The following is a 15,340-nucleotide window of genomic DNA, read 5'->3' as shown; positions in this document are numbered from 1 at the left end:
GCACTTGAAAAACAACAACAAAAACCCCTCTGGACTAGCAGAGGCGGAGGCAGGAGCTAATTTTAGGAAGTTGCAGTTTATTATTCCCTAGCTCGTTTGACTGAACATAAAACCTTGAACGTCTTGCCACAACCACCTAAGAAGGCAACCTTCGCCGGGCGGTGGTGGCGCACGCCTTTAATTCCAGCACTCAGGAGGCAGAGCCAGGCGGATCTCTGTGAGTTTGAGGCCAGCCTGGGCTACCAAGTGAGTTCCAGGAAAGGCGCAAAGCTACACAGAGAAACCCTGTCTCGAAAAACCAAAAAAAAAAAAAAAAAAAAGAAGGCAACCTTCTGTGTACCTAGCCTGAGAAGACAGCCATCTGTGCCGCTCGCTTCCTTAGTACAAGTCCCTTATTATAATTATGAGCTCGGGAGCTCAGCCCAATACTCCTAGTAGCCCGGGCCTCTTTCCTGCAAAACATCATGCGCCCTCTTTTGGTAAAACGTAGTATGTTTCCCACTCTCAGGGCCAACGTAGGTTCCTCAGTTCTTTGTTTATTGACCCACCCTTCCCTGCTAAGGGCTGAACTTTGTTCCAAAACACCAGCAGGGTCAAGGCTTGACCTTTAGGAGGGTCTGGTGTTACTCTTGGAGGCTTGAGACAGTTCTGCTTGAGACAGAATTTCAGTTCAAGGCCCACCTGAGTGAGTTCAAGTACAGCCTGAGTAATTTAATGAAATCTCAAAAAGTGAGCAGAGGACCGGTGCTGAGCTGGTGGTGACACACTGGTTTGATTCCCAACCGGCGACCCCCCCAACACACACACACTGCAAATTATAACAGTATATAACTGTAGCCAAGACAAAACAAAGCTTCATTATGGAAAGTGTAATGCTGTGTGCTAGGCACCGTTTGCCTGGATTATCTCACTTAATTTTTTGTTTTGTTTTGTTTTTCGAGACAGTTTTCTCAGTGTAGCCTTAGCTGTCTTAGAACTTACTCTGTAGACTAGGCTGGCCTCGAACTCACAGAGACCCACCTGTCTCTGCCACCACCACCTGGCTTCTCATTTAATTCTTAAAAAGCTCTATTATACTCTATTATTATCCCCATTCTACAACTAGGAAAGCAGAGTTGGCAAACATTCTCAACTACAAACCTGACCTTGTTGGTTCTCTGCTCAGTCTTTTTACTTAAAAAAAAAAAAAAAATCAGTGGGTCGTGGTGGCACACGTCTCGCAGCACTCGGGGAGCAGAGGTAGGTGGATCTCTCTGAGTTCGAGGCCAGCCTGGTCTACAGAGTGAGATCCAGGACAGACAGGACTACACAGAGAAGCCCTGTCTTGAAAAAACAAATTTAAACAAACAGACTATGATCTGGAGGTATGTGTGCCCAAGTGTGTTTATGTACACCACGAGCATGCGGGTTTCTGTAGAGGCCAGAGGGCACTGATGACCTGGAATTGGAGTTACAGGGGGTTATGAGCTGCCTGCTGTGGGTGCTGGGAACCCAGCCCAGGTCCTCGGCAAGAGCAGGAAGCACTCTTAACTGCCGAGCCATCTCTCCAGTTCCTTTCCTCCTCTTTCTGGAGCCTTTCCAGTTGTCCCGATACCTGCTTTGGCCCCATTCCTTAGGCTCATCTTTTCACATTCCCCTGCTCAACTGCCCACACTGTAATCTACCTGCAGTTTTGACCCAGCCTCGAATCTCCAACCCACTGACAATCCTATCTTCATCTTAGTGGGGGGGGGGGGGGGAGGTAGAGGTATTTCTGGCTCATTCTTCTTAGCTTCCTGTACCTATTCTTCAGGTCTGGGCTGCTTGGTCATCTTCTCCTCCTCCAGGAAGCCTTTGCTGAGTTCCTGGCCTGGGTGTTGGGCTCTCTACATGCCTCCTTAGGTCTCAGATCTTAGGAAGACGAGAAAGCTGCTCACACTGAGGGTTAACTGCTGATTCATGGCTCCTTCCCACTGGACTTTAGCTTAGGGGGCACAGGTTGTGTCTGACCTAGCCATTGCCTTATCTCCAGCACTGGGTACAGTGCTTGGCATGTCGTGGAGCCAGAGTGAAAAGGGACGTGAAGTAGGCAGAGAGGCTCCAGGGCCGGGAGCCAGGATCTCTAGACATCTGCCAGCCTAACAATTAGGAAGTAGGGGATGCTGACACAGTGAGTGCATTTTCAAGGACCAAGCAGAGTATACGGAATAACTCTAACTCTGTCTTCTCCCCAAAGCCACTCTGTGTGCAAACCTGATATCTCAGCACGTGTTAGAGGATGAGTTCGAGGTCAACCTGGGCTACATGGGGCCCATTCTCAACTCCCCTCCCTCCCCATGACCAAATCCAAGCCAGAGCCTAGCAATAGATGGAAGCAATTGATGTCAAAATGAACACAGCAGGAACAGACCACAACTCTTTTGTTTTGTTTGTTTGTTTTTGGTTTGGTTTGGTTTTTCAAGACAGGGTTTCTCTGTGTAGTTTTGGTGCCTGTCCTGGATCTCGCTCTGTAGACCAGGCTGGCCTTGAACTCACAGAGATCCGTCTGGCTCTGCCTCCCAAGTGCTACGATTAAAGGCTTGTACCACCACCGTCTGGCCCCACAACTCTTGACACATAAAGAAAGCACTCCCCCATAGCGCTCCCCCAGAACTGGAATTCCATAAAGTGAACTCTGTGCTTGAATCAAAGTTCTCCACACAGAGCGTGCCGTAGAGTGCTAGGTCCATCATCAAGGGATCAGCTAGGGGAGGCCATCACCCCTCCAGAACTGAGATTGGGGGCATGCCGTAGAGTGCTAGGTCCATCATCAAGGGATCAGCTAGGGGAGGCCATCACCCCTAGAACTGAGACTGGGGTAGGTGCAGATGCAGCAGTACAAACTGGGAACTGTTTATTTACTTTAGTGAGAAGCCCATATACAAAGAAGGCACAGGGTAGGGAAAGCTGCTATAGTACCGTGGAGGGGCAGAGCTGCGGAGTGGGCCTGCCTATGGGCAGGGATTCGGGAGAGAACCTGGGAATCAGCCTCCACTGCCAGAATGGGGATGCAGCTCCTAGGGGAGGGCGAGGGCTGGGTTTCTCAGAAAGTCACAGGCAGCTCAGAATACCATCTCTGTGGTCAAGGGAGCAGAGTTAAGTCTGGCCAGCTGGGCCAGGGGTTGGGCTCTCCCCTGCCCTACATTCAAGTATCACACCCCACGTGGTCTTGTGGGTTCTCCAGGCCTTGCTCAGGCTGAGGTGGCCAGGACGGGTCAGGAGTATCTTCCACAGCATCCTGCCAATATCTGCTGCTGGGCCAGGATTGATACCCTGCTCTCTGAAGGATGCCACCATGCTCCAGGTCAGCCCCAGCACAGTATGTCCAGGCTGTCCATGGTTTCGACTTGTTCCTTTGGGCTGCGTTTCTTGCCAACTCCATCTGTAGCCAAGGTTTTGGAGATCCATTCATAAAGCCCATTCTAGGGACTTGCTTTTTAGTCCATTGCTCTTGAGTCTGAGCATACAAGTCATAAGAACATCCCTTTTGGTGCGGCCCTCCTCTCCAGTGGGTGCCAGGAATTGCAGCTGGGCCCGACTGTCTCCTTGTCGTCAGTAGTTTTATTCTGGACAGTAAAGTCAGTCCAGGGACAATGGCTCAAGGGGGATCCGGTGTGGAAGAGAGACGTCACCACGTCAGGGACCTTTTCCTCCTGGCTCCCAGTAGAGGCGTTTTGGCTTGGTTTTGGCACAGATAGAAGCTCGGACACGGCACCCTCCATGGTGCATCTGAACAGGCCCTTAGCAGTAGGCCCTGTGTGTGTGTGTGTGTGTGTGTGTGTGTCCAGTGTGCAGAGCTGAGCATTGCAAGGTCTTGAAGGAGATTCTAAGGCCCCAGAAAACATGCCTGCACTGAAGGAGGATAGATGCCTGAGCCTGCTGGTGCCAGCCAAATGTGTGGCCCCTTTTGGACTGTCAGAGTCATAATTTATGATAAATAGGAAGGAAGGGCGCACTGGGGGCGAGGGGGATGACAGGGAAGGTATCAGTAGTATTGGTCCCGAATCTGCCAGCTGGTGACCCAGTGCTTCTTGGCGGGTAGGGTGCTCCCTGGAGGTGGGTAGCGCTCCTCCTCCCGGATACGCACTGCATGGTACTTGGGCATGATCCGGTAGTATCGGGTCGGTTTAAAGAAGTCACACTGGAGTTTAGGCAGAAGAGAAATTGTGTCAGTATCCAGCATTCAAATGGGAAAAGATGCTCCCCCCCCCAACACACACACACACACACACACACACACACACACACACACACACACACACACTCCTATGGTGCTTACAGCAGGCTTCAACTCAAACATCTCAACCTCAATATGAGATGGGAGGATGAACATCCCCACCCCAGGCCCAGAGGAAGGAGGAGCTGAGGAAGACACAGAGGAGAACAGAGGCAGGCGGAGACCAAGCAGACACCGAGATTGTGGGCCAGGAAGACAGGGTGATCTCAATGGCCAGTGCTAGGGGTAGGAAAGAGGGTTATCCCAGGGAGATGGTGGGACTCAGGACAAAAAGTTCTTGGTCCTCTCCTTCCTTGTGGGAGGGGATAGGACTTAGAGTCATTGTGGACATGCCTGGTGATCAGACAGAGGTGGGGTCCAGCCCTGACTGTCTCTCTTTTCCAGCCCCCCAGAAAGCAGCATGCTCACTGGAAGGATTACAAGGCATGCTCTTGGGATTTTAAGCTCCCGAGAGCCAGGTGGAGGTGGGGGTCCCGGGAGGTACTCAGGGTGGCCTTTGCTTTGAGATGGTAGACAAGTGAGATCCAAGCAGGCCCTGAGGCAAGAGGAGCAGACAGGACAGAATCAGAAGCCCCAGCCAGCTGGGGCTTTGGAGAGGAGGCCCATAGGCCGTGTTACCCGGGTGGGCCGGGGCAGGGGGGTGCCCCCCTCAGTAGTCGTCGGTCAGCCTTTCTGTCTCTGAGGGCTGGCTCTTCATCTCAGCCTTCTGCCTCTTAGCTTCATACAGGGCACGAGTGCGGGCTCGCTTGAAGAAGCCGCACTGGAGGGAGGAGGCGGGGACGGCCGTCAGGGGTGCTGGTAGACCCGGCCATCAGCACTCGGGGGAGCTGGGGCTTAGAGGTGGGGAACCTGGAAGGCTACGTCCTGGGCCCAGCGTGGTGGGTGGCCAGACACCAGAGCAGCCTGCAGTTCCCCAGGTGTGGGTGGCACTGGGAGCCGGGGGCGCGGGGGGGGGGGGGATCTGGAAAAGGGCTGCCGAGATGGAGATGAGGGATGGGATGCAGAGCCGTGGGATGGAGGGAGGGTGGGTGAGCCCTGCTGGCGCTGGCAGGGGGTCTGAAGTGGGAAGCCCCAGTAGGCTGGGAGTCTCTACCTTCCACAGCAGGATGATGATGAGCCCCAGCAGCAGCAGCCCGGCACCGACGGCCACAAGTACCAACCACAGCTCAATCTCAGCAGGCAGCTCCTCCACCAGCTCTGAGTCAATGTCCACTGAGAACTGCAGAGGAGAGAGATGTGACTTAGCTAGGGGCCAGCCTGCTGAGACCCTCCTCCGGTCAGTCACTTTTTCTGTCCCTACTGGGCCCATAGCCCTGTTATTTGATCTACAGCCGGTAGGGGGCGGTCAGTGACTAGAAAAAGGCCCAGCTGTACTCATTGAGGGGAGCAGGCCTTGTGTCCAGTTTCTTAGGCCCAGATTTGGCCAGAGGGACAGCCTCAGATCTGATAGGCAGCCTGGCATCTGAGTTTGTGATCCACACATCTGGACTTGCATATCAGCTCTGTTCCTGATAAACCGCGTGACCCTGGACTAGTAATTTCATCTCTCTGCATCTTTTCCTGTGCTCTGGGAAAGAGATCACTGGTGGCTGCTTTACAGTGTAGAAACATGGCCAAAAGCATGCATTTGAGAGCCAGGCTACCTGGGCTCAAGTCCAGCCTTGCTATCCCACTGGCTGTGTAGCCTTGAACAAGTTACTCAACCTCTCTGTTACTCATCTGTACACTGGGAATTATAATCCCCTACCTCATAGGCTGTTGGACAGGATTAAAGATAGCATGAGTAGACTTCTCAGAGTGACACCTGTTACATGGCAAATGATGGCCTGGGTGTGTCCATGTATGCACGTGTATCTGTGGGTTAAATAGCCCACACCAGAGATGCCTGCGACTAGAAATGTGTCAGATTTGGGATTTTGTTTTATTTGTGGCTCAAAAAGTTTTTCAGGTTTTGGAGTGTTTGCATTTCTAATTTTTGGAGTAGAACGTCTCTAGACAACTGTGCTTGCTTTTCACTTCTTTTTGTAATTTTTTTTTTTTTTTTTTTTTTTTTTTTTTTTTTTTTTTTTTTGGTTTTTCGAGACAGGGTTTCTCTGCGTAGCTTTGCGCCTTTCCTGGATCTTGTGCTGTAGACCAGGCTGGCCTCGAACTCACAGAGATCCGCCTGCCTCTGCCTCCTTTTTGTAATTATTTTGATTTTGATTTAAAAAAAAAAAAAAAAAGCCGGGCGGTGGTGGCGCACGCCTTTAATCCCAGCACTCGGGAGGCAGAGCCAGGCGGATCTCTGTGAGTTCGAGGCCAGCCTGGTCTCAAAAGCGAGTACCAGGAAAGGCGCAAAGCTACACAGAGAAACCCTGTCTCGAAAAAACCAAAAAAAAAAAAAAAAAAACCACAGGTAACAGAGAAAATGAAAGGCTTCCAGTAATTTGATGCCCTGGGGAAAAAAACTGTCTCCACAGTGAACAGTAGTTAGCAGTGTGATCCCAGCAGGAGGTAAGAGGGTCTTGTTATATTAGCCCAGGCTGGCCTCAAACTTTTAATCCTGTCTCAACCTCCCAAGCGCTGAGATTATAGGCATGCACCCATTTGCCCTCCCCAGCTCTCTCCATATATTTAATACATTTGATGGGACCACACTACATGCACACTCCGGCAAGCTTTGTCTTCCCCATTTTTATTAATACCATCCTCTTTCCCTCTCAATTGATAAAGGCCAATCTGATCTCTTCTGAGGACCGCACAGTCATTGTAGAAACGGACCACATTTTATCGAGCCAATCTCCTACTGACAGACATTTAGATCATTTCCAATTCCCTGCTCCTATTAACGATGCTCTAAAATACCCCCATATATTTATCTTTGCATGCTCGTCCGATGAGCTCCTTGAAATATGTGAGCATGTGCTAGCTCTGGGGGAATGGGTGCTTTAAATGTTAATGAATATTGACAAATGTATCTCCACAAAGGAGCCACCAATTTATACTCCAGTCAGTAGCATTTCCCACCACGTACCATCACCAGACAGCATTTCTCTTTTTAGTATTTTCCAATCAGATAGGCAAACAACTCTTGCTTGTTATTTGTGGGTTGTTTTTTTTTTAAGGTTTGTTTGTTTGCTTGGTTTTTGAGACAGGGTCTCACTAATGTAGCCTTGACTGGCCTGGAAACTTGCCATGTAGACTAGACTGGCCTTGAACTCACAGAGAGGGATCCTTCTGCCTCAGCCTCTAGAGTGCTGGGACTAAAGGTGTACACAAGCATGCCCAGCTAAAAGGTTTACCTTTTTATATTAAATTATACAAATGCACGTGTTTTACATTAAATTATATGTGTATTGTGTGTGGGTATGTGCAGGTGAGTGCAGGCTCAGAACAGGTTGTCTGATCAGCTGAAGGGAGAGGTAGCGTGGTTGTAAGCTGCCTGACATGTGAGCTGGGAACTGAACTCAAGCTTTCTGCAAGAACAGTGTGCGCCCTTAACTGCAGAGCCATCTCTCCAGCTCCTATTCTATTTATGTGCAAGTTAAATGCTTGTATTTCATCACACATACATTACCTTCTACATTGAAATATTAAAATATATGCATACTTTGTCACGTTCCTTTGGAACTTGTCCTTTTAGCTTATCACCTTTTGTTGTACATAGATCTACAATTTCATATAGACTAATTTTTCATCCCGTTGGTTTACTTCAGGAAATGCATCACGGAGTGTTTCATCAACCTCCCATTTGCTCCGTTCTGTGTATCTCCTGTGTGTTTCCACTTGCATCCTTTTCACAAGAAATTATTAGCCATCTGCCATACTTCTTCTTCCAGCTGTAACTTAGAACATTCTCTCCCCCCTTTGGAATTTCCTGAATCTTACTTGAACTGGAATGACTTGAAAAGATCTAACAAAGAGAATATTGGCTTTTTTTTTCTATTCATAATTTAATTTTTTTGTTGTATGTTTATTGTTATGTGTTATCCCATGGGGCTGTACACCTTTTCAGCCATTCATACGAATGATGTTATTATCGAGGATTTGTTTGATTTTTGTGAGACAGAATCTTGCTTTGTAGACCAAGCTGTCCTTGAACTTACTAAGTTGCCCAGGCTAGCCTCAAACTTGGGTCAATCCTCTGTATCAGCCTCTAGAGTACTCTACCATGGTCAGCCTTTTTAAAAATTTTTATTTATCTATTTATTTTATTATTCTTTTTTTAAGTATAAAGTTTTCTTTTTTTTTTTACATACATTTATTATATATACAGTATTTTGCCTGCATATTTGCCGGCAGGCCAGAAGAGGGCACCAGATCTCATTATAGATGGTTGTGAGCCACCATGTGGTTGCTGGGAATTGAACTCAGGACCTCTGGAAGAATAGCCAGTGTTCTTAACTTCTGAGCCATCTCTCCAGCCCTATTTTATTATTCTTATGGGGGGTGTTGAGACAGGGTCTCTCTATGTAGTCCTAGCTGGCCTGGGACTCACTCTGTAGATCAGGCTGGCCTTGAACTCAAAGAGATCCACCTGCCTCAACCTCCTGAATACTGGGATTAAAGATGTGAGCCACTACGCCCAGTCCCTCCCCCCCTTAAAATTGTGTGTGTGTGTGTGTGTGTGTGTGTGTGTGTGTGTGTACACATGTACATGTGTGGGCCTCCTGTGTGCCTTTTTGGAGGCCAGAAATCAATGCTAGATGTCTTCCTCTATCATTTTCTACCTTTTTGTTTGTTTGTTTGTTTGTTTTGTTTTGTTTTTTTGTTTTTGAGTCAGGGTCTCTCACTGAACTAGTAACTGTTTGCCTAATTTGGCTGGCCAGCAAGTCCCCAGCATCCACCTGCCATCACTGACCTATCACCTGAAGTTACAAGCACGTATCAACACACTCAGCTTTTAACTAGGTGCTTGGGTGCTGAGGATCCAAATTCAGGTTTTCGTGTTTGTATAGCAGGGTCTTTGCCCACTGAACCATCTCCCCATCCCTCACTTTTACACTTTTAGTTTTGAGACAATATCGTAGGTTGTCCAGACTGGCCTTGAATTTGGAGTGCAGGCAGACCTGGGACTTAATACCCTTCTGTTCTGTCTCCCAAGAAACTAGGATGGCTGGCCTATACCATCAAGGCCAGCATCAGTGTCCTCTTAGAGATGTCCTGTGCTGTGTGGCCTGGCCTGAGACTGTTGGCCTTGCTAACACACCTACTCACCCATGTGGTCTTGTTCTCCATGTTGATGGTAGGGATGTTGGTTCGCAGGAACAAGGTAGCCCAGCCATCCACCCTGACTCTGTCAAAGTCTCTGTAGTCCTACAAGAAAGATAGAGGGGTCCGAACTATTTGTTGAAGTCTCTCTTGGCTTCCCTCCTGACTAACCTCTACCCACTTCAATACCCTATGAGGCAGCACCATCAAAAGACCTGTCATCCAGCCTCTCCTTCACACACAAATGCATGCCATTCACTCATCTGGGCACTGGGTCCTGTGCTGATGCTGGGACAGGAGAGATGGGGAAGGTCATAATCTAGGTCAGACTCATGGACTAAATCTACCCCTGCACCTGTTGCTAGCACATAGCCACGCCTCTTCATTTGCCTAAGGCAACCTTTGTGGTCCAGTGTTGGAAACTGAGTACATACAACAGAAACCAACCACACAGGCCACAAAATTTGAGTCTAGTTCTAAGCCAAAAAAAAGGGGGGGCGGGAGACTAGGTAGCAAGAGAAGGTTGGCATGAGAGTGACTATAACCCATCCAAGCAGGACAGATGACAGACATATGTAACTTCTGAGAAAGGTCTGTGCATGTGCAGTTCAAGAGAGTAGACTCCAGGTGTTGAAGTTAGATAAGATCTCAGTGATGAGAAGTGAAGGCTGATGGCGGCCTTGATGGCTGAACAGAGAATTCACACACAGAGACAGAAAAAAAAAAAAGCTGGTATTCCAGTGGGGAGGGCCAGAGGCAAAGGCACAGAGGTAGAATGTAATGGACACATGAGAGGTCATTTTGGAAGCATTATACACTCACGCACAGACACACAATCATGACACCAATGTGGCCTACGGTGATAGACACACAACTGTGCAGGACACAACAGTTTTGCACACTACACATACACACACACACACACACACACACACCCCACATGCTGGCTTCAATCCCTCCCTGTCACTGTCCTCACCCAGGTGGATGACAGTGGAGACCTCCCAACACAGCACTAACCTCAATGAAGGTGCTGTTCCACACCCGCGCCTTCACGGTCACATTGGTGACGTTGGAGGTATCAGGAATGGGGCACTCCAGCCACACACAGCGGGCGCGGCCGCTGGCACAGGTCTGAGGTAGATAGGAGATGCACAGACATGAGCCAGCCTGGGTCTCCAGACTTGATGCTGGCTCTGCTCACCTGCTACCCTTCTAGACTTCATCCCACCCCTGAGTGACAAAGGGGTTTGTTCCTTGTTTTGCTCACACACAAATTCCTCTACTTCTCAAACATACGTTCAAGATGCATTCTTGGGACAAACTCATCTGATTCAGGGAACACAAACGTGAAGCATAGTCCTTGCTCAGGCTGCCAAGTCCCAGCCTCAGAAATACTCTGGGTATTGTCTGTTGGCTTGGGATACCCCTCCAACCTCTCTAGCGAGTTATGCCTTCCCTGGGTCCCCATATTTGCTTCTCCACCTCTTCCTGCAGAGGGCACCCTGCTCTACACTTCCTCCTGCCCCTCCCCAGCCCAAATGCCCAAACAAAACAGCACCCCAACATGGTGTGAGGCCTTGGAATCCAGCCAGCAGCTCCTCTCTAGCGCCACTGTGATGGATGCTCCTTAGGGTAGGAGGTGGATCTGTTTTCCTGTCACACCCAGGTCCACAGCACCTCTGTAGACCAGTGTCTCTGGGTGAGTGGTCTCTGTCCCCCTCGCTTTGTGGGGCCCCCGATGCCCATGCGCCTTGTGTCAGGATGTGTACTTCTCCCCACTTCTGCCCTGGCCACTCACCAACACAGTCTCAGATTTGGCTTTTTTGGCAGCAGCTAGCGTGACAGGTGGGGAACCTTGGTCTCCCCCTGGATCCAGTTGTCTCCGCCTGCGCTGTGGAGAATGTGGCTTGTCTCCAGGGTCCTGAAGAGGGCAGAGATTTGTTGGGAAGGCAGAGAGAGATAAGAATAGCTGATGGGGGGCTGGAGAGATGGCTCAGAGGTTAAGAGCACTGGCTGCTCTTCCAGAGGTCCTGAGTTCAATTCCCAGCATCCACATGGTGGCTCACAACCATCTGTAATGAGATCTGGTGCCCTCTTCTGGCAGGCAGGGGTACATGCAGACAGAACACTGTATACATAATACATAAATAAATAAATAAATCTTTAAAAAAAAAAAAAAAAAAAGAATAGCTGATGGGAGACAGGGAAGGGGCAGAGGGGACTCAGGCTCCCAAAGAGGACCTGTGGCAGAGGAAGATACTGGCTTTTCTGCTCTCCGGCATGCAAATGAGATGTACATGGAACATCCCTGCTGATGGACTTACAGAGAGAGTAAGGTTGAGAGGGTTGACAAGGTTTCCAGGCGGCTGGCAGGGCCAGGACCCATTGCTATGGATGGTGATCTCCGTGGGGTACAGCAGCCACTTGCCATTGGTAACTTCATAGGGCCACTCCAGACCTAGGATCAGTGTGCCCAAGGCCGCCAGCCTGTCTCCCACGGGGCTCACCTGTGGGCATACATGACCTGTGTGTCACGGTTACCGTCTTTTGGAAAACTCCCTATAACTCAACAACCCTCAACCCTCCCAGTTTTGAACCCCAGACCCAGAACAATCTCCCCTTTGCCTTTCTTAAGAGTCTCCAACCAGGACCCCAGAAGTGCCCTTGCCTGGAATTCATATTTCAGCGGACTTCCCACATCCTCCACAGTTTTCATGCCAGCCTCGCCCATCACTGTCCCACCAAAGAAGCTCTGTAGCCGATGCGTCATCCTAGGGTCAGAAAGACACTTGAGTCAAAGCGGACAGGAGGCTGGAGCCCTGCCAGAGGGGACTGCAGTGCCAAGGCTGGTTGACTACAGTTCCCCTGATGCATAAGCCCCAGTTCTACCACACGCCGGCTGTGTGCCCTCACACAAACTGCAGAGCCTCTCTGAGCCTCAGTTTCCTTGCCTGGAAGGTGGAGTCAGTAACAGCTGGCCCAGTGCAAAGCAGGGATGCAAAGTCACTAAGATGTCTTTGACATCTTCGAAAGGTGGGCTCTCAAAAAGGTGGGGGAAGGGCTGAAGAGATGGCTCCGGGGTTAAGAGCACTTACTGCTCTTCCAGAGAACTGGGGTTCAGTTCTCAGCACCCACATGGTGGCTAGCAACCATCTGTCACTCCAGCTTCAGGGGAGCTGACACCCTCTTCTGACCTTCAGGGGCACCAGGCATGCACATGATGCATACATACATGCATGCAGAGGAAACACTCATACACATAAAATAAAGTCAATCTAAGAAAAAAGGGGGTGTCTGGGGAGGTGGCTCAATGGGTAAAGCACTTGCTATGGTAGTGTGAGGTCCTGAGTTCTAATTCCCTTAGAACTCACTTGAGAGCCGAGTATGGTAGCACACATCTGTAATGCAAGTGCTCCTAATGTGAGATGAGTGGTGGAGACAGGAAGATCCCTGAGGAAATGCACGGGCCAGCTAGCCTGGCATATGCATTGTGGTGTATGTATGCAAGAGACCCCCTGCCTCATATGGTCCTCTGACTTCTACATGTGTTCCACAGCATGCACATTCCTGCATTCTCACACCTGCACATGCAAACACACATCATACACATATACACATACACAAAGATAAATATCAATAAAATAAAGTGGAAAAGTTAAAACAAAGGGCAGAGACCACCACCTTAGCCCCGGGTGTCAATTCGGCCCCTCCTACCTGTGTTACAGGAAATAATAATGCAACCATCATGGTGGCCATTGTTATTAGGAAAAGATGACCCAAGAGGACACCAGACCAAGAGAAGTGTCAGAGGAGCCTAGGAGGCACCTTGAGGGCAGGGAGGCCCTGGCTCAGGCACAGAGGACTAGGGGCAGAGTGGTACCCACAAGCTGAGTGAAGCCTGGAGTGTGTAGTCCACCTCCAAAGTCAGGGTCATGGGCTGCAAGTTGTCCTGGTGACTTGACCTAGGGGGAAAATGCAGGTGGTAAGGAGACCCAGGACGTGAGCTCAGCCCTGACCAGACTAGCTTTACAGGGTCACTCACGTGGATAGCTGCAGCTGTGCCTGAAGGTCCCTTGTGTTCAGTGTCACCCCAATGACCTCAAAGGCGATGAGCAGCTCCACCTAGCACAAGGGTCAGGGTAACAGAAAGGAGCATTGGATCGCAGCAGGGGCTATGGATGGCATGGGAAGATCTAAGCGAGCGACCCTCCATCCCTCTTCCTGATCCATCTCTGGTTCCCTGTCTCTTCTTTGGGTGACATCATTGCTACTTTGGGGATCTCTGCTACTTTTGCACAACCTTCAGCAGGTTACTGAATCTTTCTAAGCCTGTGTTTCCCATTCTGTGAGACAGCTTTTGTATTAGGGAAAACTGAGATACTACATCAGATAAAAGAGGCGGCATTAGGTGTAGTGGTGAGCACAGCATCAGGGCTCGGCCAATAGGGTCTCCTTGCGTGCACCTACCCTAAAACCATGCATAGCTCCCTAGTGGCTCCACTGCTTAGTCTCTTGGCCTCTTCTCACCCCCTTGCTGGGCCTTCCCCTCCTCCACTTTGGTCCTTCACTTCAAGAAATCCCATGAACCGGGCAGGTAAGGTGGCTAGGAGCTCGCCCGAGGACCCTACAAAAGTGGAACATGTGACCAGGTCTCACCCTCTGGTTCCTTTTGAAGGGGTTTCCTAGCTCACACAGGATGGTCTCGTTAGCTTGGCAGGTCCCGGACTGAGGAAAGACAGCAAAGAAGGTCAGGGTTATTTATGCTTGTCTCCCGTCTGCTGTGGAGCACGGTTAGAAGCCCTAAAGACTTGTCTCCCGAGCAGCGGAGGGTGCCCAGTCCCCGAGGAGGTCAGCACACCACAGCAAAGGATAATTCAAGTAGATGTCATATACGTTGGGGTGCAAATAGACAGGAAGCCAGCTTTGGGCTGAGCCTGGGCGGCGGGCACTCACTGGGCGCACGGAGGATAGTAGCAGGGCGGGCGGCACCCCCAAGGTGAGCAGTGCCTCGTGGGCATCTTCCCCGGCACGTTCGCGGCTCGGCGTGTTGGTCACATTGATGCTCAAGAACAGTTTCTTAGTGTCTCTGCTGTACTGGAGCCTGAAGAGGAGCCCTGAACTAATAAGTCAAAAGCCCCACCTCCACTAGGCTCCGCCCCTCGGGCCTCCGTCGGGGGTGGGGGTGTCAGAAAGCCACTGTCGGGCCAACCAGGTCTTACCATGCAGTCTTAACAGCGCTTTAAAGCCCCTCTGCCCACAACCACCCTACCCCTGGCCAGTGAGGCCTCGCCCCAATTCTGCCAGCCAATGAGGCCCCGCCTAGCCTGTGACCAATCGGCATCACCCAGAAACCACCTGCTTAGAGGCTGCAGCTGCTCAGACACGAAGGCCGCTCGCATCTGCAGGTTGCTGTCACACTTGTTGTCCGGCCCGCACTCCTTCTGGAAGTGGACCTGGGGACAGTGGGAGGCTTGAGGGGGCTGCGCCCCAGATCACCCTCTGACCCCACAGCCCTCCTGGCCCCGGGGTAGGCCCTGCTCACCTCAGTGTGGTTCTCCAGAGCCTGTGCCTGGTTGAGAACTGGGTAGGCATCCAGAGACCGCATCCCCAGTTTGAGGCGATCCGGCATGGGCACAGGTAAGGAGTAGTTCATGGCAATAACAATGGGACGGAGTTTATCACGGACGTTGTCCTGGAGAAGACAGTGAGGTGAACCCAGCCCTCAGGTTGAATCCTCCTACCTCGCTAAACCCTAGCCAGAGTAAGCCCCAGGGGAGAGCTAGGGTTCTCTCTACCCTGAACCCCCCTAGTTAAGCTGAATCCTCACTAATCCGGTCACCAAATGAGTCCTACCATCTTGTACTGCCCCGCCTCCTCGGGAGATGGAGCTTTTTC

The 15,340-nt window shown here is 50.5% G+C and overlaps 1 protein-coding gene across 4 annotated transcripts in view; it reads right to left on the bottom strand.

Annotated features, from left to right (window-relative positions):
• Window positions 1-2,847: 2,847 nt before the first annotated feature.
• Itga3 (integrin subunit alpha 3) overlaps window positions 2,848-15,340 on the bottom strand; it is a 30,411-nt gene continuing 17,918 nt past the window's right edge. For 3 of the 4 annotated variants that reach the window (XM_052756936.1, XM_052756939.1, XM_052756938.1), the window contains 13 exons: window positions 14,988-15,137; window positions 14,801-14,898; window positions 14,399-14,546; window positions 14,102-14,170; window positions 13,488-13,567; window positions 13,330-13,407; window positions 12,114-12,216; window positions 11,770-11,952; window positions 11,244-11,366; window positions 10,463-10,576; window positions 9,452-9,550; window positions 5,349-5,474; window positions 2,848-4,159 (listed from right to left, as the gene is read on the bottom strand). In XM_052756936.1, the coding sequence (XP_052612896.1) occupies window positions 4,004-4,159; window positions 5,349-5,474; window positions 9,452-9,550; window positions 10,463-10,576; window positions 11,244-11,366; window positions 11,770-11,952; window positions 12,114-12,216; window positions 13,330-13,407; window positions 13,488-13,567; window positions 14,102-14,170; window positions 14,399-14,546; window positions 14,801-14,898; window positions 14,988-15,137 (1,527 nt within the window). In that variant the 3' untranslated portion in view covers window positions 2,848-4,003. Of the gene's footprint in view, window positions 4,160-4,873; window positions 5,016-5,348; window positions 5,475-9,451; window positions 9,551-10,462; window positions 10,577-11,243; window positions 11,367-11,769; window positions 11,953-12,113; window positions 12,217-13,329; window positions 13,408-13,487; window positions 13,568-14,101; window positions 14,171-14,398; window positions 14,547-14,800; window positions 14,899-14,987; window positions 15,138-15,340 lie in introns of all 4 variants that reach the window. The other variant, XM_052756937.1, reaches the window with a different exon arrangement.

The sequence above is a fragment of the Peromyscus californicus genome, unplaced genomic scaffold, assembly GCF_007827085.1.
Source record: "Peromyscus californicus insignis strain IS unplaced genomic scaffold, ASM782708v3 Scaffold_3__1_contigs__length_106647218, whole genome shotgun sequence".
Classification (NCBI taxonomy): Eukaryota; Metazoa; Chordata; class Mammalia; order Rodentia; family Cricetidae; genus Peromyscus; species Peromyscus californicus.
Note: the sequence above shows the minus strand (reverse complement) of the source record. Positions and strands in the feature narration are given on the sequence as shown.